The sequence below is a fragment of the Lingula anatina genome, chromosome 6, assembly GCF_051362555.1.
Source record: "Lingula anatina isolate TDL-2025a chromosome 6, LinAna3.0, whole genome shotgun sequence".
Taxonomy (NCBI): domain Eukaryota; kingdom Metazoa; phylum Brachiopoda; class Lingulata; order Lingulida; family Lingulidae; genus Lingula; species Lingula anatina.
In genome coordinates this window covers 14,999,420-15,025,220 of record NC_141772.1, presented here as the reverse complement: position 1 = coordinate 15,025,220, position 25,801 = coordinate 14,999,420, and the positions used below count along the sequence as shown (strand labels likewise).

Genomic DNA, 25,801 nt, shown 5'->3' with positions numbered 1-25,801 from the left:
CGGTAATTTATCGCCACCTATCGACAATTTTACCAAGCACCTGCTGACCTAATTTCCGAAAGCATGGCATCTGTTGATTTCACGAACCACACCACTTCTTCTATGGTTTAAAAAAAGTCAAGTAAGTTGGAGAACCAGTCAGAGCCCTTTGTAATAAGACGTGTCTTTGCTGATCACAGCTGAATGTATTATTTCGACTTAATTTTGGATGAACTTGTGGAGGCTGAAGCTGTGCAGCATATAATATTTGCAAGAATAAATGCATTCATTATTCATCTGCTTTATTATTTATTTTATATTTAGACAAACTTTATTTATTTTAAAAACAGATTTTAATGTTATTATAATTAAAATTAACTGACTGTTGCCAGTGTTGGTGTGTTGATATATATATCACATTAGGAAAAGAGGCCTCAGGCACTGAGGCACTAGAATGAAGAAGTCAATTCACAAATCATATGTATATATATATATATAGTATTCCTGAATTTTGAGAGGTATGAATTTAAGTGCAGATTGAAATTTTGCGAAAAGTAAATTTAACGCCAAAGCCTCAGCACCCGACACTCTAATTTTAGGTGTTTTCAGACCTTCTGCAAGCTTGAAAATTTGGAGAAAGAAATTAAACATGCAAATGAAGAGTTCCTTGAAAACTTGGTGCAAACTTCAACAAATATTGAATATTTGCAGCAATTCTAAATTTTCTTGCAAATTCTTCTGCTGCAATATTTTCATATTTCTGAGGGGCAGTGATGTGACAGGTAACACTTAAAAAAAACTAAAAATATTTACTGTTTTAGTATATGGAAGATGGCAGAAAGGAAGAGACTGTATGTTGGGGGATTGTTTGAGGAGGTCACTGAAGATGACCTCCGGACTAAGTTTGCCAGGTTTGGAAATATCAATGGCATTGATATCAGGTTACAAAAGGATCTAACTGGTAAGTTAAAGTTAATATTGGTATGAATCTATGATTTTAATGAAACTGATGTTTTGCAATTACAGCAGTCATTATAAGTACATATTTCTTATGGATTCAGTATAAGGTAAATGTTGAACCTGACACTTATCTTGCAGTGAAAAAAAAAATATTTTGGCTGTTTTTGACGAATAAAAAGTAATAATACTGTTTATAGCCTGTGTATCATTTCTTCACAAATATTTTATTTACCTTGAAACATTTCACATTTCTGTGGTTTCTGTATCCTAGCTTGCTCTTTAAAAGCATGTTTTTGACTATAAGACTATTTTTTATGACAGGTGTAAATGCTGGAAGCAAGACCTTTGCTTACCTAGACATAAGTATCACTGATGCTGATCTGAAAAAGTGTAAGTTCTTAAAAATGTATTTCATTTTCTATTTGTAGTTTAATTCATCAGTGATATAGATAATTATTCAGTTGTGTTTTCCGTAGAGGACAGAGAAGTGTATTTAAACATAATGATATTTTAGAACTTTAAAGCATTATACTCAAAGAGATTTCATTTACCACATTAGGATAATAAACGTCCTATTTCAGGTATTAATATGTATAACAAGACAAAGTGGAAAGGAAGAGAAGTCAAGATACAACTGGCCAAGGAAAGTTTCTTAGACAGGTAACTGGATTGTTTCAATATGTGGAGTAGTGTTCTGCCAGAGTCTTGAGACTATGTATTTGTGCCCTTCACTGATATGTGCTTTGTTTTCTGCTCTCTCTCTCTTTTATAATCTGAAGCATCAAAAGTTGCAGTAATGAGTAATGCATATTTTTCAGGTTTCTTACTTGATGAGATTTTCTCATTGTAAAATCTGGGCTCACACTAGTACAGTAAATTTAAGCCAGATAGTAAACATGTTTTAATTTATTATTATTATTGTTGTTGTTGTTGATTGTATTTATGATTATTATGATTTATTTATCATGGACTCTGATTTGGCTAAGGTTATCCAGTTCTTTGGCTATAGGAAAAATTTTCCTAGAGTGAGCACACAGTTAAGATAAACCTTTCAAGTTCATATCTTATGTCAAACAACATATGTGGTCTTAAATCAATAGGTTGAAACGAGAACGAGAAAGTCTGAAAATTGAGCCTGAGGAAGTGAAACCAAAAAAGTCCAAGTCTGCTTCAGTGGTGCTTCATGATCCCTTCAAAGACCAGCCTAATTTGGACAGAGACACTCTCACAGTGAAAGGTGCCATCCCTGGGACTGAGCTGACTGGAGAAAAGGTGACCATTTTGCACGTCATGATTTAAAAACCCTTTGGTCCATGTCTGAATCTTGCACTTTTTTTTTTTTTTTAAAGTCAAGTCTCTCTTTTATATACTATGTTTTTGTTGTCATAAATGAGGAGGCTTGGATAATAGTAGATGAATACCAAGTTATGATTGCTGTGTAAATGATATGGCTTTAAGTTAGTTTTAAATTTAGTTAAGTCGCCTGTTTCCACCATATTTAAGCCACTAAAATTGATTCTGAACATTATAACTGATGTAATCAGCTAAGCAGAAGTCCACCTTTGCAAAGTTATTGTTATTGATTTACACTGGGCTAGTAAACTCTTGATAGAATAAAAACTGAAAAATTACCCAGGGCCTTTTTCTGATAGCACTGTGATGGCATGCACAGATGTATAAAATAAGACATGTGATTTGAAACTTATTTTCTTCAGGACTGGGTTGTTGGAAAGTATGGAAGAGTTTTACCAGTTGTAAACATCAGGCAAAAAGATAAGAAGAAGGTATTCTTTTGAGTTACTTTTTATTGTCTTTTGGAGAACTTCAGTGATAAAAATATTAATCAGTTCAGTAGAATGATTTAGTAGTGATTTGACCATGATTTAGTAGAAATTGTGTTTATATAATTATTTGTTTTCTTTTGTAAATATACTGTCAATAAAAAAACAGAGTTAATCCCTTTTGATATAACTGCTATATTTGTCAACATCCTGATAAAAGAACACGTTGACATAAATTGATGATTTAAACGTTTCCCTTAATTTTCCTGAAGCTCCTTCGGGTGGACCCCTCCAAGCAGTGCCACCAACTAACCAAAATTAAAGATGACCACAGCTTTGACCAGTGTCCAGTTCAGTCCCTGACCTGGGAAATGGACCAGGATGATTCAGCAATCACCAAGAAAAGAAAGGGGGAATTTGAGAAATGGACTCATCTGAAATCACCACAGAAGAACAACAATACCAAATCCAATATGGATTTAAAAGTGACCCCCATTCAGAATGGCACTGTTAGCTCTAAATTGAAAGAAAACTCAATGAACTCAGACTTTGAAATTGTTTCTGAAAGCCATATGTCTGCAGTAAAACCATCACAGGATAGAGTTAATTTGACAAAAAGTTTTAAAAAGAAGAAAAAGGGAAACAGTAATAATGAGAGCAATAATATCCAAAACCAGGGAGATGAATCTGGGAGTGAGTCTGCAAGTTCTGCTGATACAGATGAACTGCTCACTTCAAATAAATCAAAATCTAAGTCATCAAAATCGCCTCTGACCCAAAGTTTACCCAAGTTGAAAAATAATGCTGAAAGCATCAAGAAACAGAACAATGAGAAATCTAATGTAAGGCCATGTGAAATGCAATTAGATCAATCTTCAAAAATTTCGTCAAGAACTTCTGTTAAGCATGCACCAATTACCAAACAAAAGCAATTGACAAAGTCAGTAACTGGAACTGTTAATAGTGAAAGTGATGACAATAATAGCAGTGAAGAGGAGTCTTCTTCGAACTCGGACTCTCCTGCTAATATAAACACATTAACAAGATGGAGGTCTCATTTAGAACCTCGAAATGACTGCAATGACAGTAAGGAGATGGATTCTGATAACGAAAAGAGTTCAGAGAGAGACAAACCACAGGAAAAAATTCAAAGAAAGGACAACAATATGGATGGAGATTCCTCTGCAGACTCTGATAATGTTAAATCTACCAAGAAAACTGTATTACAGCCTAAGCAGCGTTTAGCGAATGATCCTGTAAAAGAATCCCAAGCTCCAAGGGGAGTCGGTCCTCCATCTAGTTCAGATGAGGAAAGTGATATTGAAGAATTGATCAGACAAGAGAGGGAGAAAGAGAGGTTGAGACAAGGCACAAACAAACCTGGTACTGATAATGCTGATGATGATGATTTTGAAGTTGTTCCTGTTGGTTTGTCTTCTTCCAGTGCCATCAACAGAGGCCAGGTTGCCATAAATAAGGACAAGAATAAAACTAAACATGGTGAAGCTGAAGACAGCAGTTTAGCCAAATTTTCTGATGGTGAGAGTAGTGATTCTTCCAGCTCGGATTCGGATGGCAAAGTATCTAAGAAAACAGTTGCCAAGACAGTAGTCAAAAAGACTTCAAGTGGCCTAGGTGTGAAATCTGGCCAAAAAGAGAGAAATCTGTCAAACTTGAATACAGAAATTTCTACTGCTGCATCTCAAAGCAGAACTAGTGTGCGTTCACCAATTAAATCTGGTCAGGGACATACGAGCATGTCTGTAACAAAGCCCAAATCACCAGTAGGTGAAGAAGGCAAAAAGAAAAACATACCAGTAGGTGGCAGTGCAAGCAGAATGACAGAGGAGAAACACCAGAGTGACAATGAGAAGAGATTACAGGCATTGAAACAGAGACAGAAAGAAACCCAGGACCAAAAGCGTGCCATACAACAGGCCCTGGCTGCAGTGGTAAGAAAAGGAATAAAGCATGGTAGCATTATAAACAAAGTTGGTCATTGAAAATGATGGGTTTCATATAAAGAAACATAAAATACATAAGATTTTATTTAATAAATTGTCATTGATTTAGGCAAAAAAATCTGGAAAGTATAGGTTTTTGGATATGTACAAACTAAAATATAATCAAGATATGTTGGTTCTGTGAAGAAGTTCTAAACATTAAAATGTGGGGGGGGGGGGAAGTGAATCACTTATTGCTGCCTTAAGAATTATATGTTGGTGATGGTGTCAAGGCCGGTTTCAACTTTTACAGGACAGTGGCAGCACGTTGAATAAGCGCATTGTGTTTGACTCAGACTCTGAGGAGGAACAGCAACCTATACAAAGTGTACCCAGTTCAAGTACCAAGACCCAGAAAGAAGAAATTGTAAGAGTCTTATTTCAAGTTAAAGGAAAAAGACAAAAATTTGATTGAAATTTAAAAGTATCAGTAGTTGCGCACATAAGCAACAGTAATATTGAGACAGTTAACAAGAAACGAGCATCTTTTATTTTTGAATATATTTCTTTGTGAAGCTGATTGTTTTATGATAGCCAAATAAGTTTTTAATATTTTTGCACTTTCAGACAGTTTCAAAATCTTTGAAAAGTCAAACCAAGAAGGCCCCCAAGACCTCAGTTTTGTTTGACAGTGATGACAGTGATGCAGAAGAAGATGAAGAGACAGATATGTTCAGACTGCGACCACAATTCGAGGGCAAGGCAGGGCAGAAGGTAAAGCTTTCATCCCTGTAAACTGGCATAACAACCCAAAATATAACTGCTATATTATACATGCTTTTGATGCGATATTTGACACTGTATTGATTTACAGTAACTTAATTCAAGTAGAACAGTAGCATAAAATGAAGTAACTGGTTTGAATATATTGTACCCAACCAGTAACTTTATATAAATAATCTTGAATGAAAAAAAATTAGATAAAATATTTAAAGGCATTTTTAGTTCTTACTTTTAAGTTTATTCAGATAGGGATTTTTTAATGCTATTTTCATACATGAAAGAATGAACGGTGTAATTTGATATGATTGACAGGGCATGTTGGAATTTCATTTCAGTTAATGAAGCTGCAGGGACGATTTGGAAGTGACAGTCGTTTCAGGCTGGACGAGAGGTTCCAGGAGAGTGACAGTGGAGAGGAAGGAGATACACAAGGTGAGTTTTTGTATAATTTTGTGTCAAGTTATATGTTTTGAATATGTTAAACGGCAGTGAGATTCTTCTGACTATCAGTGGATTTCTGACTTTTTGGGAGCCAAAAATATCATTTTTGAGAATGATGCAGGTGGCCCCCTGGACCCTAACCCATGTTTTCACTAATTATATTAAAATGGTAGTCTCATCCCTGGTTAATGATTTGAATTATATTATCTCTCTTTCGTTTCAAATTGTATGTCAAAGATGTTATAGATGATTCTTTGCTTGATTGACATTGTGCGTATCTTGTGTCAAATTGTATTGAAAAGAAAGCAAAGCAGTAGATTTAATGTGTTCTGAACTTTATATTAAATAGAACAAAGATAGCATGCTTTCAGTTATGGTTTCATTGTTAGGACAACATTCTTACACTACTTTTAAATTTTCAATAAGAAGATATCAACCAGGATTCTGAAATGGCAGCAGATGAGAATAGTTTGCAGAAAGAAAAGAAGAAAGCTCTTGAGATCTTAAAGACAGTGGTTGGGGAAAGTGAACGGGTTAAACGACGATCTGCATTCACGTAAGTACAGCTACATAATTTTCTTTTCACATTTTCATTCCATGCATTTTAATTGGAGTCTAGCAAATTTTGACACATTGAAGTAAGACAGACATAAGGTTATATTGATTTCTATTTTGATTTTGTTTTCTGTAGATATAAAACACCTTTGGCAGATGTTTTATTATTATTGTATTTTATTTTATTTATTTATTTATTTATTTATTTATTTTATTATTATTATTTTTTTTATAATTTTTTTTTTTTTTTTTTTTTTTGGTGACTTTAATATTTTCCGTAACTTCTCATCAGAAGTAAATTTATTTTTATTGCAGAGATATCAGTGGTGTAAGATATGATCCCACCAGAGAAGAACACAAGCAGTTTGAGTTGAAGATAGAGTCAACAGTTCCTGCTAAAAAGGAAAAGTAAGATTATTTAAAGAACATGTACTCTTGGATAACTGTATTCTCTCTCTCTCTCTCTCTCTCTCTCTCTCTCTCTCTCTCTCTCTCTCTCTCTCTCTCTCTCTCTCTCTCTCTCTCAACATCTGCCCACCAAATCATTTTAAAAAAAGCTTAAACATTCTTAAGATATTGCAAAAACAACTTATAACTGTGAGTCAAGAACTTTTTTAAAACTTGTCACAGGAGAATAATTTCAATTGAGGTTTAAAAGCATTAATATTCTCACAGGTAGTCAGTTTAGCTGTTTTGATAAGATACAGAGGTCTACAAAATGTTTTGCTAATATGACTTCTACTATGTTTTAACTGAAAATGGTTTAATAAGCATCTATTTAATAAGTTTGCTGCTTGTGCTTTAGGAAAAAGAAACAAACTGAGAATAAAACGGATGATGAAAAGACAGACATAGATCCTGTGCCTGAAGTTTCTAAAGAAAAATTCTATGAAGTCAGTACATCTTTTAAGGACATATTTGGTGGTGCAAGTGATCAAGGTTTTAGTTTCCTTGGCAACAGCAAACAGTCACCAGAGGGAGGCACCAGTAGCAGTGATGAAGAGATGAATGATAAAGGTAGTGTGTTGTTTCATCATAATGTGAATTTGAAGATAATATGTAAAGGTTTTGTACTGTAGCAGAAATGATAGATTTTTTAATGTTGCCCCTTCATCTAAAGAAAAATATATTTTTGGTAAAGATTTTTTAATGTTGTCCCTTCATCTAAAGAAAAATATCTTTTTGGTAAAAAAATCATTTTGCAGAAAATGCCCAGACAATTTATTGAAATATATACAAGTTCGTATTAATTTAATGGCTTGTAAGTGAATTTGTTGATTCTAGAAGTTGTTTGTTTCTTCACATTTTCAGAACTGAAAACTAAACCTTCCCCTCTGCCAAGCACATTGCCATGGCAACAGGAGAATTTCTGCTTCACAAACAGTGATGATGGGGAGGATAATGAAGATGATGAAGAAAAGGCCAGTAAACACAGGTGAGGTTTGAAGGAAGACCAGGAAATCGGAGACTAGGAGACCATTCCCAGAGACTTTGGTACCAACTTTGGATCGATCTATCTCCAAGGAGATTCTCACTTAATTGCTATTAACTTAAGCTGCTTAAATGTCTGCCATGCCTACAAAAGCTGTTAGGTGGTAATTAATTACTGGAGGCCCGAGCATGCATGAAAGTTAATTATCCCCTAGCTAAATCAGTAGGTGTGATAGCCTCTTGAGTTGATAGCAATTTAGCGTGAATCTTCATAGAGTTAGACTGACCCTGTGTTTTTGTTCATGGGAACCCAGTCTAGGAGTAGATAAGTACCCACTGCAAAAACCTTAGACAGGGGTAAAGATAAGATATTTACTTTAATCATAATGGCTGCATTACTTGCTGTCTTGCCACTATAATAAAATTAATAGTTTAACTTGTTGTCGTGCAAGATTGACTGAGCAATGGTTGAAAAGAAGAGGTAGTATGTGAGTTATATGACAAAAGTTATCTACTGTCCCTGTAATTTTCTGAATCTCTGGTTTAGACATGGTTCTATGTAAATGTTATGAGTAAACTTGACTTCTGTATTTCAGTAATATAAGTGAGCGTCGTGCAGAAACAATGCCTGTACAGTCTACCACAGTAAAGACTTTCTTTTTCAAGGAAGATGACAATAGACTTAAAGGTAATGAGAGAAAAATTTTTCAGAAGATGTTTAGATTTTTTCTTTTATTTGCATATCCACAAGTAACGAAAGAATAAATAAAGACAGTGCATTGGTGATGCAAAGGTTTTTTTATTTCCATTATGAAAATTTTTATTGTTCATAAAAAAAATTTAGTTGATTATGTCTGGATAGATCATTCATCAGAATTCCAACAAAAACAAAAAAAGTGAAAATAATTACACATTGACTCAAAAATTCAGTTAGCATCATCTATAACGCGATTTGTAAATGTTTCTCCAGAGGGCATAGCTTTTTTCCACAGACAGGAGGGATTGGAGGAGATTAGAAAGAAGTGGAATGAACAGAAACCAGATCTAGTAGAGGTACTTTCAAAATACTTAACACGTTTTAATTTAATAAATTTAAACCAATTGTAATTTAATATTAATTAATAATCAATGATTAGTTTTATTAAATAACAATTGGTTAAATATGATTAAATTAAAATTTGTCAACTAAGCGTAGAAGAGTGTTTTTATAATTGTAATACCTTCTTTGAGACTTTGCTCTATATATCACAAACAATTTCTATTGATTTCAGTACTTTGTAAATCTGTACTTTATTAGTAGTTCTTCAAATTGTATCCCAATTTCTTAGTAATAGTTTTTTTATTCTTGTAGGAATACAGAATGAAAAGGAAAAAAGCACTGAGAAGAAACAAACTGCAGGCTTCCTCAAAAAAGAAAAGAATACCTCAGTATTTTACCAAGGCAAAGCGATGATGTCGGCCTTTTTTCCCAGCAGTCTCTCACAGCTGTCAAAAGAATTCATGTTGACACAAAAAATGTTTTTAGTAACATTACCACATGTTTAAGATAAGCACATATATAGTATGTGATAATGGGATTTACAAGAGAGAAAATAGAACTAAAATTTGTGAGGCATATTTTTCACACGAGGGTTCAATGGAACAATAATTTTGAGACTTCTTGATGTTAACACATGGTGCTAATGAACATTTTAAAACGTGTTGAAACTAGAGGATCAGAGAGGCGATACCGCCTCCAGGTATTGTACCAACAGCTGGATTAAGCGCATTCATATGGAAAACAAAAAAAGGGGGACACCACATCCAGTGTTGTGCTTGACAAGCTCTACAAAATGCAGTAAACGAGTTCTAAAAATTTTTGTTGAAAATTACCATTTAAAACAAAGTCATGGGGAAAAGTAAAAATCCAAATTTGTGAAGTGAGGTTTGTAGCAAAAAATATGTCAAAGGTCAATTTGAAGATCACAGTTCAATTGCTAGAATATGGGCATATCTCTGCCAGTTTTGGAGATATAAGGGATGGAAAACTTGCAAAGTTCAGTTCATGGTGAAAAGTAGGTCAAAGGTCAAATTCAAGGTCACAGATTGCCCATTTATGACTTCCTATTCAGGTTCAATGGTAATTATTCACCACTTTACAGATACAAAATCGATGCGCGCATGTGTGAAAATTGCATTTTTTTTGGGGGGGGGGAGTGCAAACGGCAAGCGAACCTACGAATCGTCAGGTTGTCTGCTATGATTCCATGAGGGTAACGCCAACCTTGTCGTGTAACAACAAATATGGAGAATAACCTCATCAATCATGCACTCTGGTCCATGATTGAGAAATGCAACCTTGCACTGCTGAAGACACTACTGAATAATGTTTTTTTTCTGGGGTATACCTGATGTTGACATTTCCATTTGAAACCAAGATATTCCTCAATAATATTCAGCTTCAACTTCATCAAAGTAAGGAGGAGCTCATTTTCTGTTGATAGTAATCTCGCTGGTCCTCTTTCCTTTTCCTGGTCTCCTCCATGTTCACCTGTCTGCTTCCCTTTCCATTATGTCATAGTCTCTACTGCTGGAGAAACTTGTTTAAGAACCCATGAAAACAGCTGGTAAGATGGCAAGACAGTATGTAATGCAATATTATCTGAATCTTTGATATTTAATATGCTGACATGAGGTGGAACCAACTTTTCTTCAAGTTGTTTGTTTTTTGTTGTGATTCTTCAAAATCAAATTGCAGACTGTTTTTTTTTTTTTTTCCTAGGAGACTTGTTTTCTCAATGACCAGATCATTAACTTGATGTAACAACTCTTTCACCTTTTTTTCAAGCATTTGGACTTTTGCTGGTGGTTTCCTATGTATATATATATAAAAATTAAAACAATTTTTTTTACACACATTAAACATTTCAATAAACTGTTGTATTGAAAACAGGTAAAATATATCAAAAGCATAAGTGTACCTGGTATACCTGCATATCAGACAAGTATTTGTACTGGTACAGTACCACATGTAATTAGAATATCATACAATTAAAATTATAGAGTTACTCAACTGGTCAATATGCTGGAATTTTTATTCCCCCACAAAGTGCCTCACTTCTGAAAGACTGGCATATTACCTCACCTGGAGTGATTACTGCAAATTCTGCTGTTCTCATTGACAGTGTAACCATGATGGTCAATCTTCACTTGCCACTTGAGATACTCATCGAGACGGGGAGCATGCATCTGTAACTCCATTACATGGGGCATAACGATGAATCTGAATATAGCATATATATAATATATGCATGCATGTAGATTATTTATTCTGTATGACATGAGAGAGGGTTGGTTATAAAGATATTATAAGCTTATTAGTTTGCAAATACATATCTAATCACTGATTGTCCAGAGTATTAGATGTAACAGTGATTTTTAGAACATAAATCAGAAGCTGAAGGTCCTGACGCTACCAATGCCATTGGTAAGATAGCACGTCACTGGTGGGCCGACGTTACGCAGGATCCTGACAATTGTCAAGTCAGATTCCACGATAAATATAGGAGATAAACAGTACTTTGATTGTGATTATATACAAGTACAACTTTCTCATATATGGTTCTAAGTTAGTAAGATTAGCATACATATGAATGCGTTGTCAGTCATGGCAATTACCAATCAAACAAATGCACAAACCCAACAATTTTTTTCTTGGCCTGCAAAGTAGACTGAGTTCAAAGGCAGATTATTATATAAGAGGAGTCAAGATCATGTCTAGAGAAGAATCTAGGAATCGAAGCCAGGACCTCTTGCGCTAGGTAAATGTACATTCTAGGCAAGTGCTCTACCACTGAGCTAATGCCCCTCCTTTTTTTAATGCACCCCAACCTGCCAAATAAACCCAAATCAATTGTCCCAGTTTAGGTAGATTTAGGTTAGGTCTGTGTAGTTTCTGAAAATCTGCACAAATAATTTTATTTCTGACAATCTTCAAAAACTACACGGACTTAATCCATAATATTATGGACAGGTGTTACACTTGGGATCATCTTTCATCTTAGTGAGTTTGAGGTCAATCGGAGCATCTTCACGGGAGAAGCAGCCGTTATAGATGCCCAAACTAAAAGATCTCTAGTTCTGGAACCGTAAATGTTAGAGATTTTTATTTTTATTTATTTATTTATTTATTTATTTATTGCATTTTGTAGAGCTTGTCAAGTGCAAAACTGTAAGTGGTGTCAACTTTTTCATTTTTAATACGAATGGAGAGTTGTACCATATGAAAAAGTACAACATCGCAATATTCACTGTTCAAAATCTGAAATATTCCTAAATTGGAGTAGATATGCCCATGGTTATTAATGAACTTGAATAGCAAGTCATATACTGACAAGCTGTCTGTGTCCTTGAAGTTGACCTTTGATCTACTTTAATCATGAACTGCACTTTGCAAAATTTCTGGCCCTTATATGCCCAAGACTTGTAGAGATACGCCCATAGTTACTCTTGAACTTGACTAAAAAGTCATATACTGGCAATCTAACTGTGACCTTGAAAGTGACTTTTGACCTACTTTTCACCATGAACTGAACTTTGCAAAATTTTCATCCCTTATATATATATATATATATATATATATATATATATATATATATATATATATAAAACTGGTAGAGATACGCTCATAGTTACTCTTGAACTTGAATGGGAAGTACTGGCAATCTAACTGTGACCTTGAAAGTGACTTTTGACCTACTCTTCACCATGAACTGAACTTTGCAAAATTTTCATCCCTTATATATATATATATATATATATATATATATATATATATATATAACTGGTAGAGATACGCTCATAGTTACTCTTGAACTTGAATGGGAAGTACTGGCAATCTAACTGTGACCTTGAAAATGACTTTTGACCTACTTTTCACCATGACAGGGGCGGATCCAGAGCTATTTATTGACAGTCTTCCGAATTATCTTTATTGATTCATCCTCAAATTTTGACCGTCTTCCAACAGGAAAAATTGGATACCTTTCAATGTGAACTTGAAAATCTGACCGTCTTCCGGAAGACCCAGAAGACGGCCTTAATCCGCCCCTGCATGAGCTGCACTTCGGAAATTTTCCGGCCCGTATATCTCCAGTATCGCCTCTTTGATCCACTAGTATACTATTTTCTTCCTGCAAAATAAATGTCAGTATGAACATACATAAATAATAAAACCAGACAGAATATGCTGTGATTCCTGAATAAAACAGATGGGGGTACGGACACTACAAACGTGAGGAGACACCAAGGGGCTTTTGATTTTAAATAACAAAGCAATATTAATAATGGTTACATGTACATAACTCCTTTATTATCTGGCCGCCCTTCGGAAAAGATTAATTAACGCTTCCAATGGCGGGATCGCAGGAAGAAGAGTCAATCCATCCACGACTGAAACTGCGTGACTTTCTTTATTGAGGTCAGATTTCACCTGTACCGCTCAACTTGTCAAATAGTTTACAGACACCTTGAAGTGGCTACGACGAAGCATGTGCCGCGTCTAAAGTGAATAGGGTCATTGCTACGTCAGTTCCTGCAAATGATAACCTATCGTTGCCACAACACCAATGGTAGTCATCGATGAAAACCTGAACCACATCAAATAAAGGAATAATCTGGGAACCACCTGACTATCACTTGATTGGGGGCACCTTAGAAACAATTCTAGGTTGCACAACCAGGGCCCAGTTTTATAAAGGAGGTTTTACTCTAACCAGACCTAAACAGTCTGTTATTAACTGACCTTTAAATAATTATTTAATCCAGTTAAACACTGGCCAGTTAACTAATTGGCTGTTTTCCGTCAGAAGACTGTATATTAAACACATTTTAACCATCTTTTAGTTAATGGGTGTTAGGGGAATTTATCCACTGGTTAGGCTTATCCACTGGTTAGTGCTAAACGGCCTTTATAAAACTGGGCCCAGATTTTTAGTCAACAAAGAGCACTTTTAATAGCAGATAACTTACAGAATCAAGGGAATGAACAGCTACCAACCTCCATATTTGAACCACATGGACAATATTTGGGTAGGTCATTACTCGCCGAATCAACGGCTGACATGTCCTACAACAAAACTGAACCAAATTGGACATGTTTTGACCAATGCCTGAAATGTTATTCCAGATTAAACTCTAAAAACCTTTCCCAAGGAATGCCTAGGAGCTTGAGAACCCTGGTAGCAACCAGATGAAGTCAGGCGTAACAATGACTGTTACTGTGCCAAAACACTGACATGAGGGTTCTTTATTGGGTATGCAACTCTTTTACCTGTGAAAATTTTGGAAAATGTGAAGATCCAAAATATCGCTTTTAATGGTTGTCGTATGACTTAAAATAGGCAATGTATTTTTGTTTGCTTCACTGGGGAATTCAATTAATGAACCGATGTCACAATGACGTCAAAGATATTATTAAAAGTTATTAAAACACTTTTAATCCTTATTTTTCATTTTTCAGTCAGCAAAATAAGAAAAAACTGATGAAAAATGATTTAGAAAAATAATTCCATATTAAATGTCAAGTCTGTAGACTTGCAAACAATTTTTGTTACGGATCCATTTTTCTAATATTGGACTATTAGTTGATTGCTTATCACATCCAAGCAAAAATGTAGAGAGAAGAGTGGAATGACGAAATAAAAAAGAGGTGTTTTGTAGATATTTACACTCCACATTTATTTGTACCATGCCCGATGTTCACAAGCATAGCTTAACCCTTCGGGAATCAAGTTAAATATTTTTATAGTTTTTGAAGCGGACCACGAGTAAAAACGAAGAAACATCGTTGGACATGACTGCTGTTTATTCACGCAGTGTGAACAGAATTGAACTGAACAGAAAGTGGTGAAAACTATAAAAAGAAAAGAAAAATATATATAATAATAACAATACATTGAAATATCAAGATAAATAAACTAAGTATACTAAATAACTTAATTTATGTGATCTTATCAAAAAAAAAAAACCATTCTTTACATACGTGTAAGTTTACTTCACTAATTATTTAATTTCAAACACTTACACTAAAACAATATCCATACTCGCTTTTCCGCTGCCAACTGGCTGCCTAGAGACGGTCATGACAACCTGAACTGTTACTGTACATTTATTTGATAACGTAAAAATGCATGTACGTGTAGTTCATGAAAATGCCACACCCATACCAACATAGACTTTAATAAACCCAATGCCCATAGCTTACATTACTGATTATAATTATGAAAAACTTATGTAAACTTATGAAAATTACACATAATACTTCTATATAAAGTGAAATATAAATAACATCATATTAAATGCATAAATTTCACACAAGCTACATATAATATCAAACCATGCCTTCACTCTGCTAGAAAGTAATGAATGACCGCGCAGAGCACATGCGACATTGCCTTTTATACAGTTGACCACATGACTAATTGAACAGATGTTACCTAATTGAGCTGTGTTAGTAGTTTCTTCTCTAATACAATCTAAATAAACATAAGAACATTGTGGAAAAAAATGAAAATAATAACTATATATGTAATTTCTGCCGTATCGACAACTGTTTGACAACAAATAATAGCATGGAAAACTGTATATTTTGAATGGATAAAGACGTCATTTCTCACCAGTCTCCCTTTTTCCTTTTTTTATCCATAAAGGCTATAGCTAATAAGTTTGCACGTAATGCAATGTATTTGACTACAAATTTTGTATGAAAGTTTCTAAAAAAAGAAAGAAAGATAGAAGACAAATTCATTACCAAGCCCAACCTGGTGCAGTGAAATTAAGGGATTCTAATTTACTTAACTGATTAGATTTTTTAAATTTATTATTATTATTATTATTATTATTATTATTATTTATTTATTTATTTATTATTATTATTATTATTATTTTTTTTTTTTTTTTTTTTTTTTTGCACAGTAAAATATTGACTGTAGAAAACTGCCTTGCCTGTGTAAATAAAGAGATCGACTAGGCATTTATCTAAAACTTTGTTTTAGCTTTCCCAAATTGATTATCGCCAAGATTAAAATACCTGCAAATGTACGTAAACAGCGATCGAGTTGGGTTCGTCTTGGGGCATGCTTGACGTCAAAGCCTGGATTTTGTGCGATGTTGTCAAGGTCAAATATTGTCACTCTGGGCGACTTCGATGAACATATAGGCCCTACTGTTAAGGCGGAGTAATATGTCGTTTTGCAACGAGTCAGGCATGGTAATCAACCAGAAAACGGACGAGGACCATTCAGCTATGTACATCCCGGGTCTCATACTTAAGAACTGTAAAGAGTATGTCTATTCAGGTGCTATATTTACTCAGGATGGAAAGGCGTCTTCAGCAGTTGAAAGGCATGTCATTGATTAAAAGCCAAACATTATGACTTTTGTATCATTTCTTGATAAAAAACGTGATTTCCCATTTGTAGTTAAACGGCGGGTTAAGGATTTTTTTTCGATTTTAAGATCTTTTCAGTAAATTCTGTGGATGTGAAGCTTGGGTAAATAAAAGTGCCAACCTAGAACAGGTCACTTACAGGTCACTGGTTAAGTCTGCTTGAGTAACAATACCTAACAATTTATGTTTAGTTGAGCTAGGTTAATGTAGTGCAGAAGCCCTCGTGAAAACCGCCCAGCATAAATTCATGGTAAAGGCTCTCGAACAACGAGAGGAGATGCATGATGGCCCATTTTTAAATACATGGACTACCTATAAACAGGCCAATATACAAACGCATTCAAATACCTTTATGGTATTTTGCAACGCAATAATTATGGGGAATCTGACTTATTGAACTGAAAAGAAAGGGTGGGTGTGTTTCAAAATTGTAAGGCTATATTGTATAGAGAGTTCAATCCGGATCTATCACAGACATTTATACCGGTATGGACGACAGGAGGTTTGAGAGAATTATTACAACCCGGTACAGGTTGTCATCACACGACCTGACAGTGGAGAAGGACCGCTGGTCTCACGTCCCCTTAGAGGATCGGAAACGTATCTGTGGTACCGGTGAAATGCAAACAGTAGAACATGTTTTGTGTTTTTGCCCTATGGCAAGTTCAATACGCAAGAAATATCCTGCGTTAGATTTTAGCTCGGTAGAAAATATTTGGAGAGGCGGGCCTACGTACGATTTGTGTCATTTGATTTATGCTGTAAACTTTTTATTTTCCTAACGTTAACATCATGTTATCGTTTTATTAACATATATAAAATTAATATCTGTTATTAAAGACTCGACCAACATGAGTATAATTATGAATTTGTCTTTGCTACGCAGATTGTATATATATATATTATGTATATTCTGGGCTTGTACGTTCTGGTCACGTTTGAATAAATAAATTATCTATCTATCGCTTTTTTTTTTTTCGCACCATTGCTTTACGTTATTCTTCAAAGGCGAGAGCACGAGAGCGTTACCATCAGTTTTTAAATTATTCAAGCAGTTGCTTTGTTTTATAACGTTAATGATACCTGGTACATTTTAAATAAATACAAAAAAGAAAGTACCCAAAATAGTCACAAACAACAATGATGGTACTTTCGCTCATATGTGAAGATATTTGATTTAACGGATATAAATAAGAGGACACCACTTGAACAACTTGTATGTTGTGTCTCTTGGAAACCACGACAACAATCATCGTGTTTTCATAGATTGACAATCATAACCTTTTAAATATTTTGAATTATGTTTATGAAGTAGCTCTTACCTGTAAGTCCTGTATGCTACATTCAATCCCTGAAAACACATTAAAGAAGAAAGAAAGAATGGCGGACACAAAACTTGCCCAGGAGAATTATGGCGAAGAGGAAAACAATGATGACGAAAGGTAAAAATGCCGGCCGGGGTCAACCGCCTGGTCCCAAGCATTCCCTAATGAGAGATAGTGTGTAGCAATATTTCTAATTAGTTTTTGTGGGAACAATGATGACAATGGATACACATGTAACGATGACGATAGGTAAAATGCAAGCCAACTAGTTAAAATTCTAATTTCAAGAGGGGAATATTGGCGTGATATATTTTTCAGAAACCGAAGGGGGAGGGGGCAGTGCCCCCCCCCCCCCCCCCCCCCCCCCCCCCCCGAAAACCCCTTCTCTAAATCAGCCACTGATTTCAAAGCTATGATAACACTCTTCCTCGGTTTGTATGCCCCTTTAAATATTTCTATTTAGCCTTGTTTCACATTCAGCATCGGACAAAACATCCTTCCCTGATGCCTACTTGATTTTCACATATGCAAAATTTTCAAAAAAAAAAAAAAAAACACTTTACACATATTTAAAAAGTGAAATAATCAAATAATTATATTTTGTTTTGGTTTTTTAAATATCTCCTCAGACGGAGCATAGTTTTGGTGTTAAAATTGAACGTTTTGGAATTCCATGGCCATTTCACATCCTTCCCAGACACTTACAATTTTTTTCTATTTCTCCACACTTAAACTTTTTTTAATTCTTATTTTTGCCTAATATTATTCAAAAATAGAGGAATAAACATACCAAAAATGGGCCTCCCAACTTTATTTTACTTTTTTTTTTAAATTTATATTTGATGTGTCAAATATTTCTCCAAAACGACCCAAACATACCACGGAATGGCCCAATTCCTAAATAATTTATCTGAATAGCAGTGACATTGGTGCTTTATTTTTTTGTCCGAGTGGAGTTTAACAAACATTCTACAGGAAATTGAATTGAACTTACGGTCACACAGACAAGGAAGTACAAAATATGGATTCTGTCAGAGGGCGTGGCTTCATGAGAGACGGCATCTTGGTGATGACTTTCCATTTTCACTCCTCAGCTTTATTCTTTTCTGGCCTTCAAAGAAGAGAAATAACGTCATCCGTTTTTTTACTCATACATGTAAACAATCGCAATATTCACCTCATATTTTTTATTGAAAAACCAATGCCTTTATAGCCGTATTTGATATTCATGTACAGGATAAATATGATAACAGTCATTTTTGTACGGCATGATTAAGAATGGGTAAGACTTAAGATGCCTCTAATTTGAAACAAAAAAGCTTGAGTCTCAATAAGAGCCCCATTCCGGAAAACCACCGAGTAATGATACTTTCATAAGAATATTATTAATCAAACAGAATTTGCGATTTTGCAATGTAGCAGACTATGGTACCACCCTGCATTCACTTTTACTTAGTAATAAAGACACATTTTTGTTACAAAATGAGTACTATTTGGCAGAGAACATGCCTACTGTTCACAAATAGACTAAACAACGGGTTCGTCTTATGGCATGCGTGACGTCAAAGCCTGGATTTTGTACAAAAATTCCAGAAACATTTGCTTCCAAGGATATATTTTTATGATTTTTTATATACAAACAATAATGATTGAAAAATACGTAATCCCTTATCTTGAATTTCTCTCACATTCTTGAGTTGAGGGAAGCGACCAAATGAAGTTACGATTTTGGCAAGATCAAATTTTGTCGCTCTGGGCGACTTCGATGAACATATACTGTTCAGGCGGAGTGATATGTCGTTTTGCAACGAGTCAGGCTTATAAATGGTAATAAATGGCACGGACGAGGACCGTTCAGCTATGTAGGCATTCCGGGTCTATAGTTAAGAACTGTAAACAGAATGTCTATTCAGGTGCTATAGGCTATTTACACAAGATGGAAAGGCGTCTTCAACAGTTGAAAGGCATATCATAGATTTAAAGCCAAACATTATGAATTTTGTATCATTTCTTGATAAAAAATGTGATTTCCAATTTGTAGTTAAATGGTGGTTTAAGTAGGCGACTATTTTTCCAGTATATTATTTGGATGTGAAGCGTTATATGATAGTAGGCCTACCAACTTACCGGTAGAACAGGTTATGATTACTTACAGGTCATTGGTTAAGTCTGCTTTGTGTAAGAATGACAATATGAGCTAGGTTAATGTAATGCAGAATCACTCGTGAAAACTTACCAGCTACCTGCAAGTCCGGTAGGATACATTTAATCCACGAAAACACATCATTGAAGAAGAAAGAAAGAATGGCGGACACAGAACTTACCGAGCAGACCGGAGCACAGTATGACGCGGCCCAGGAGAAATATGGCGGAGAGGAAAACAATGATGACGATAGGTAAAAATGCCGGCCGAGGTCAACCGCCTGGTCCCACGCATTCTCTAATGAGAGATACGTGTGTAGCAATTTCTAATTAGTTTTTGTGGCATGATAAAGAGTGGGTAAGACTTGAGATGCCTCTAATTTGAAACAAAAAAGCTTGAGTCTAAATAAGATCCCCATTCCGGAAAACCACCGAGTAATGATACTTTCATAAGAATATTATTAATCAAACAGAATTTGCGATTTTGCAATGTAGCAGACTATGGTACCACCCTGCATTCACTTTTACTTAGTAATAAAGAAACATTTTTGTTACAAAATGAGTACTATTTGCCGGAGAACATGCCTACTGTTCACAAATAGACTAAACAACGGGTTCGTCTTACGGCATGCGTGACGTCAAAGCCTGGATTTTGTACAAAAATTCCAGAAACATTTGCTTCCAAGGATATATTTTTATGATTTTTTATATACAAACAATAATGATTGAAAAATACGTAATCCCTTATCTTGAATTTCTCTCACATTCTTGAGTTGAGGGAAGTGACCAAATGAAGTTACGATTTTGGCAAGATCAAATTTTGTCGCTCTGGGCGACTTCGATGAACATATACTGTTCAGGCGGAGTGATATGTCGTTTTGCAACGAGTCAGGCTTGGTAAACCAGAAAAAAAAATCGAACCTAATGGTAATAAATGGCACGGACGAGGACCGTTCAGGTATGTTCATTCCGGGTCTATAGTTAAGAACTGTAAACAGAATGTCTATTCAGGTGCTATATTTACACAAGATGGAAAGGCGTCTTCAACAGTTGAAAGGCATATCATAGATTTAAAGCCAAACATTATGAATTTTGTATCATTTCTTGATAAAAAATGTGATTTCCAATTTGTAGTTAAATGGTGGTTTAAGTAGGCGACTATTTTTCCAGTATATTATTTGGATGTGAAGCGTTATATGATAGTAGGCCTACCAACCTACCGGTAGAACAGGTTATGATTACTTACATGTCATTGGTTAAGTCTGCTTTGTGTAAGAATGACAATATGAGCTAGGTTAATGTAGTGCAGAAGCACTCGTGAAAACTTACCAGCTACCTGCAAGTCCGGTAGGATACATTTAATCCACGAAAACACATCATTGAAGAAGAAAGAAAGAATGGCGGACACAGAACTTACCGAGCAGACCGGAGCACAGTATGACGCGGCCCAGGAGAAATATGGCGGAGAGGAAAACAATGATGACGATAGGTAAAATGCCGGCCGAGGTCAACCGCCTGGTCCCACGCATTCTCTAATGAGAGATACGTGTGTAGCAATTTCTAATTAGTTTTTGTGGGAACAATGATGACGATGGATACACATGTAACGTTCATGATAGGTAAAAAATGGAAGTCAGCTTGTCAAAATTCTATTCAAGAGGAGAATATTGGTGTGATATATTTTTCAGAAACCAAAGTACCTAGATCACAATGATTGGTTAGTTAGTTGCCTTACTAAAGTATTTGAATAGCAGAAACAAAGATCAAGTAATACTTTGACATTTGCTTCTGTTTCAGAAAATTATTTGTGGGAGGTCTTAGTCTGAAAGCAACAACTGGTAAGTGTTTAAAATGTGTACGAAGTGAAATTACACAATCTCTAACATGTATTTACTTTTGACACCAATATCTTATACAATACATTTTTTTTTATTAACCACCAGCTTTTTTTAACTTTACTTTTTTCCATTTTTTTAGAAGATCTACGTGACTATTTTGGAAAATTTGGTGAAGTAGCCGACTGCACAGTGAAGACAGATGTTTATTCAGGCAGATCAAGGGGATTTGGTTCTGTCGTTTTCAAGGATAGTTCTGGTATGGAAGCTGTAAGTATTTTGGCTTGATATTCAGATCATCATTGTTGAATATTCTATAGAATGCAAATAAAAATTACTGTCATTATGATTTTCAAGGTGAAATTTGATTAAAAAGGCAAAAAAAAAATAGAATGCTGAAAAGAAGAGGAACCATATAGTAGAATTAAAATTTGTAATATACTGCATTAATTAAACTTTTGAAACATTTCTGTTATAATCACATTGCAGGTATTAAGTTACAAGGAAGATCATGTTATACAAGGTAAAACCATAGAAGCAAAGAGAGCTGTGCCTGAGAGTGGCAGTGATTCGTATTCAAGGAAGAAGATATTTGTTGGTGGATTATCTCAAAATATCTCAAAAGAAGATTTAAGGGTATACTTTTCAGAGTTTGGAAAGGTACTAAAGAAAATATATGTATTGGTTTCCATTATAAGATAAAGAAATACTAAAGGTTGACGTGCGGTACGGATCTTGTACATGTATGTATCAACAATTAAATCAACATATAGATATATGTCAATATATAGATATATTGTTCCTGGTTCTTTATTCCAAAAATTGCGAAGAAATTCACAATATTGTAAGTTAACATAGTTTTTTTATATATATACAGATACTTATAGTTTGTATATATTCTGATTTGTCTGTCTGTCCGTGTTGTCGCCATCGATGTCGCTACACGACACATGATATTTGGCCCATAAGTGACAAACCGCATTTTTGTCTATCTTGAAATAAACTGAGTGGTTTTTAAGTTTCAGAGGCAGGTTGCTGTCAAAAATGGGCATTATCAGTATACATTCACGGTTACTATTCTGCTTTTTTGCTCAATTTTGGTTATCTGCAGTACATAAAGTAAGAGGTTAAGAGTAATTATACGGTTTTAAAACATTATCCAAAATTGTCCAAAAAATTATTTGTTGCACTCTTTCTGCATAATGTCTGAACAATTTGTCAGCTTTGCTTCCTCGTTACATATATGCTATCTGCATATTTGCCAGCTTTGGTGTCTAGTTAATCTAATCTTTCCACAGTTAGATGTCACAGTTATTGTAATATATATATATTTATTTATTTTTACAGGTTGAGGACATTTTTCTTCCATTAGACAGTTCGACGGGCGAAGGAAAAGGTTTTTGTTTCATTACATTTGAGAGTGCTGAGGTCGTTGACAAAATATTAGAAAATCCCAGTGCGACCATTGGCGGGAAAGTGGTAAAATATACGATTTTGTTACAATATATCTTATACATATACTTATATTTTATACATGTAGGCCTACATATATATAAATGTTTTCTCTGTTATAATTTGAAGCGTAAGTTTTGTTTGATTGTTCAAGCGGAAGAACAACTTCATCTTTGTCTTATATTTTTTTTTAATTAGGGGCTTTTTGTTGATGTTCGAGGAGTATGTGAGCTATTTGAATGGGGTGGTTGGTATTTTAAGCCATACACAGATAAACACCAAATAATGACCCAACATTCTGTTCCAATTATTTACGCTGCAGTCGCCATAAAATGGAGGCCCTAGTACTCATTTTTCAAGGAATCAGTGTGAGGTAGTAAGCATGAAATCAACAGTTCTGTACTGTGGGCCCCTAAACAGAGTATCTTCTATGTAGGAGTCCACTGAAATCATAATTTCTATGACCAGCTGTCTAGGTTTCCTGCTAATTCCTGTCATTGCATAAAGCACAATTTGCATTGGTCAGCAAGTGGTTGAAGTCGGATAAGTAAAGCCGCGTTTACAGGTAAATGTTATGAGGGGTGGATGCCTGCATAGTTCATATTTGTTTCTAAGACCAATATCTCTTGATCCGCCCATGAAATTGTGAGTTTTTATTTTACTTTTAGGTTGATGTGAAGCGTAGCAAGGCCAATGAGGAACGTAGAGGAGGAGGTAGAGGAGGATTTAGAGGATATGGAGGCAGGGGAAGAGGACGTGGTGGACGGGATGGTAAGGAATCTCTGGAGCTTTTTGTGGAACTAGTCTCTAGCGCTTGAATGTATAGATCAACAATCAGCTTAGATGAACCACATATTTAAAAAAAATTTTAAAAAAAATTATGCAAGTTTGTTAAAAGCAGTGTCTAACGAAGGTCTCATATAAAGTATACGTTGAAATGAATAACCCAGAGAGTTGTATATAGGTGGTAATCTCATGATACCGTATTAGGCATATTGTTACATATACATATTTTTTTCTCCAGATAATGGTGGTGGCTATGGTGGATACAACCAGGGCTATGAGCCTAACCAGGGCTATGGTGGATACAACCAGGGCTATGGTGGATATAACCAATATGGTGGCGCAAACAACAACCGGGGCTTTGGTGGAAATACCCCATATCGTGGCGCAAACAACAACCGGGGCTTTGGTGGATATACCCCATATTAGTGGCGCAAACTACAACCAGGGCTATGGTGGATACGGAGGCATGGTCAGTTTACATATTAAGTCAGCTCATGTAACATTCATATATATATATATATATATATATATATATATATATATTGATATTGTTGTAGAGAATATCGTTATGGAGTGTGAATGTTATCTTTTTCAGGTACAGTATTCAGAATCTTTTTCGTGTAGCTTATGTCAGAAGGATCCATTTAAATGTTTACATTACATAATGCATTTTCACTGTCTTAACGTTTTCCTCTCTTTCAGAATGAAGAGAAGTAGGTGACAAAAAGGTTGGATGGGATGCAGTAAAAGTGAACGGTGGTTTCAGTTCTGTGCGTTTCAGCAGCCTGTAGTCGATGACTTTATCTCTATTAGATGTGAACATTTTTGTCTCAGCTTGTTTTCATTTTGACAGAATACATTTAACATACCATCAAAATGACAAGGAAATGACTGGAAGTATCTGCATTCAAGTCATTCTGCATCAAGCATTTACGTTTTTTCTTCACGTTTTGCACAAACTTCTAGCAAAGATTAGTAAAATCTATTTCAAATCTAGTGTTTGAACACTGTGATCCTAAAGTAGCGATTGATTTAATTATAGCAATTGATTTTATTTATTAATATTTTTTAATGCTGTATAAATTGGTCTTTGCTTTTTAACAAATTTCATACACTGTTGCTGAGAAGAGACAGTACGACGAAGTAACGGTAAAGGGATGTATGCTTTAAAATTGACTTTATTATTAACATTAACTTTAAGAAACGATTGAGAAGACTGATGTCAATATGGCACTAATAAGCCATGCAGGAGAAGAGGACAGAAGTTTGTTCTTTTGAAACTTGGTTTCTTAAAAACACGTTTGTTTGTGGAAGGTAACAAGAATACGCTTCTCTGGAACTGGTGTTTCTACTAATCAAATGGAAGACTTTTTCTAATAAAATTAGAATAAAACTGCATATTTTTTCGTCATTTCAAGTAAATCTATCCTTCTGCATCACTAATTGTACCACCAGCGAGGCGCTGGCAGTACACATGGTTTCTGTCCCGACCCGTCTCGTCCCCTGTATCCGCCACCATTGCATTACCGCTTCTCCTCATAGACTACAAGTCCCTTATATCTCCCATACTGGTAGAGATATGCCCACAGTTACTACTGAACTAGAATAGGAACTCATATATTGACAGTATTCCTTGAATTTGACCTTTGACCTACTTTTCATCATGAACTGCACTTCGCAAATTTCCAACCTCTTTTATGCTATTGAACTTGGATGGAAGTCCTATATTCATAATCTTACTACAACGTTAGATTTGAGCTTTTTCTTTCCCCATGATTTTTCTTTCTCTATGATTTTCTTATAAATTGTTATTTTTGAGAACTCTTGTTTACTGCATTTTGTAGGTCTTGTCAAGCCCTATATTCACAATCTTACTGCAACCTTGGATTTGATCTTTATACTGTTCCCCATGATTTTGTTATTAACAATCTTGAATAAAAAAGGGGAACTCTTATTTACT

At 35.0% G+C, this 25,801-nt stretch overlaps 2 protein-coding genes and 1 long non-coding RNA gene across 5 annotated transcripts; 2 read left to right on the top strand and 1 right to left on the bottom strand.

Annotated features, from left to right (window-relative positions):
- Positions 1-2: 2 nt before the first annotated feature.
- On the top strand, positions 3-9,732 carry LOC106153916 (nucleolar protein 8). Of its 2 annotated transcripts, none has more exons than XM_013528065.2 (17): positions 3-121; positions 801-940; positions 1,261-1,329; positions 1,521-1,599; positions 2,040-2,211; positions 2,655-2,723; positions 2,993-4,672; positions 4,977-5,090; positions 5,291-5,437; positions 5,782-5,878; positions 6,317-6,443; positions 6,758-6,850; positions 7,248-7,459; positions 7,754-7,877; positions 8,470-8,561; positions 8,844-8,926; positions 9,225-9,732. In XM_013528065.2, exons 2-17 carry the CDS (start codon positions 811-813, stop codon positions 9,324-9,326), a joined length of 3,390 nt encoding a protein of 1,129 aa, XP_013383519.2. In that variant the 5' UTR covers positions 3-121; positions 801-810; the 3' UTR covers positions 9,327-9,732. The 2 variants fall into 2 exon arrangements, with proteins under 2 accessions (XP_013383519.2, XP_013383518.2); XM_013528064.2 differs by having other exon boundaries at positions 6,314-6,443.
- A 557-nt stretch (positions 9,733-10,289) lies between these two features.
- LOC147761227 (uncharacterized) lies at positions 10,290-20,035 on the bottom strand. 2 transcript variants are annotated; one of them, XR_015334917.1, is made up of 4 exons: positions 19,951-20,035; positions 18,621-18,737; positions 10,998-11,135; positions 10,290-10,725 (listed from the first exon to the last, which is right to left on the bottom strand). It is a non-coding gene; the product is annotated as an uncharacterized LOC147761227 (long non-coding RNA). The 2 variants fall into 2 exon arrangements; XR_015334918.1 differs by lacking the exons at positions 10,290-10,725; positions 10,998-11,135 and adding an exon at positions 12,965-13,044.
- Positions 20,008-25,239, top strand: LOC106153912 (heterogeneous nuclear ribonucleoprotein D-like). The gene is made up of 8 exons (XM_013528061.2): positions 20,008-21,257; positions 21,566-21,606; positions 21,746-21,873; positions 22,093-22,263; positions 22,951-23,082; positions 23,724-23,826; positions 24,080-24,310; positions 24,544-25,239. Exons 1-7 carry the CDS (start codon positions 21,166-21,168, stop codon positions 24,265-24,267), a joined length of 855 nt encoding a protein of 284 aa, XP_013383515.1. The 5' UTR covers positions 20,008-21,165; the 3' UTR covers positions 24,268-24,310; positions 24,544-25,239.
- Positions 25,240-25,801: the final 562 nt, after the last annotated feature.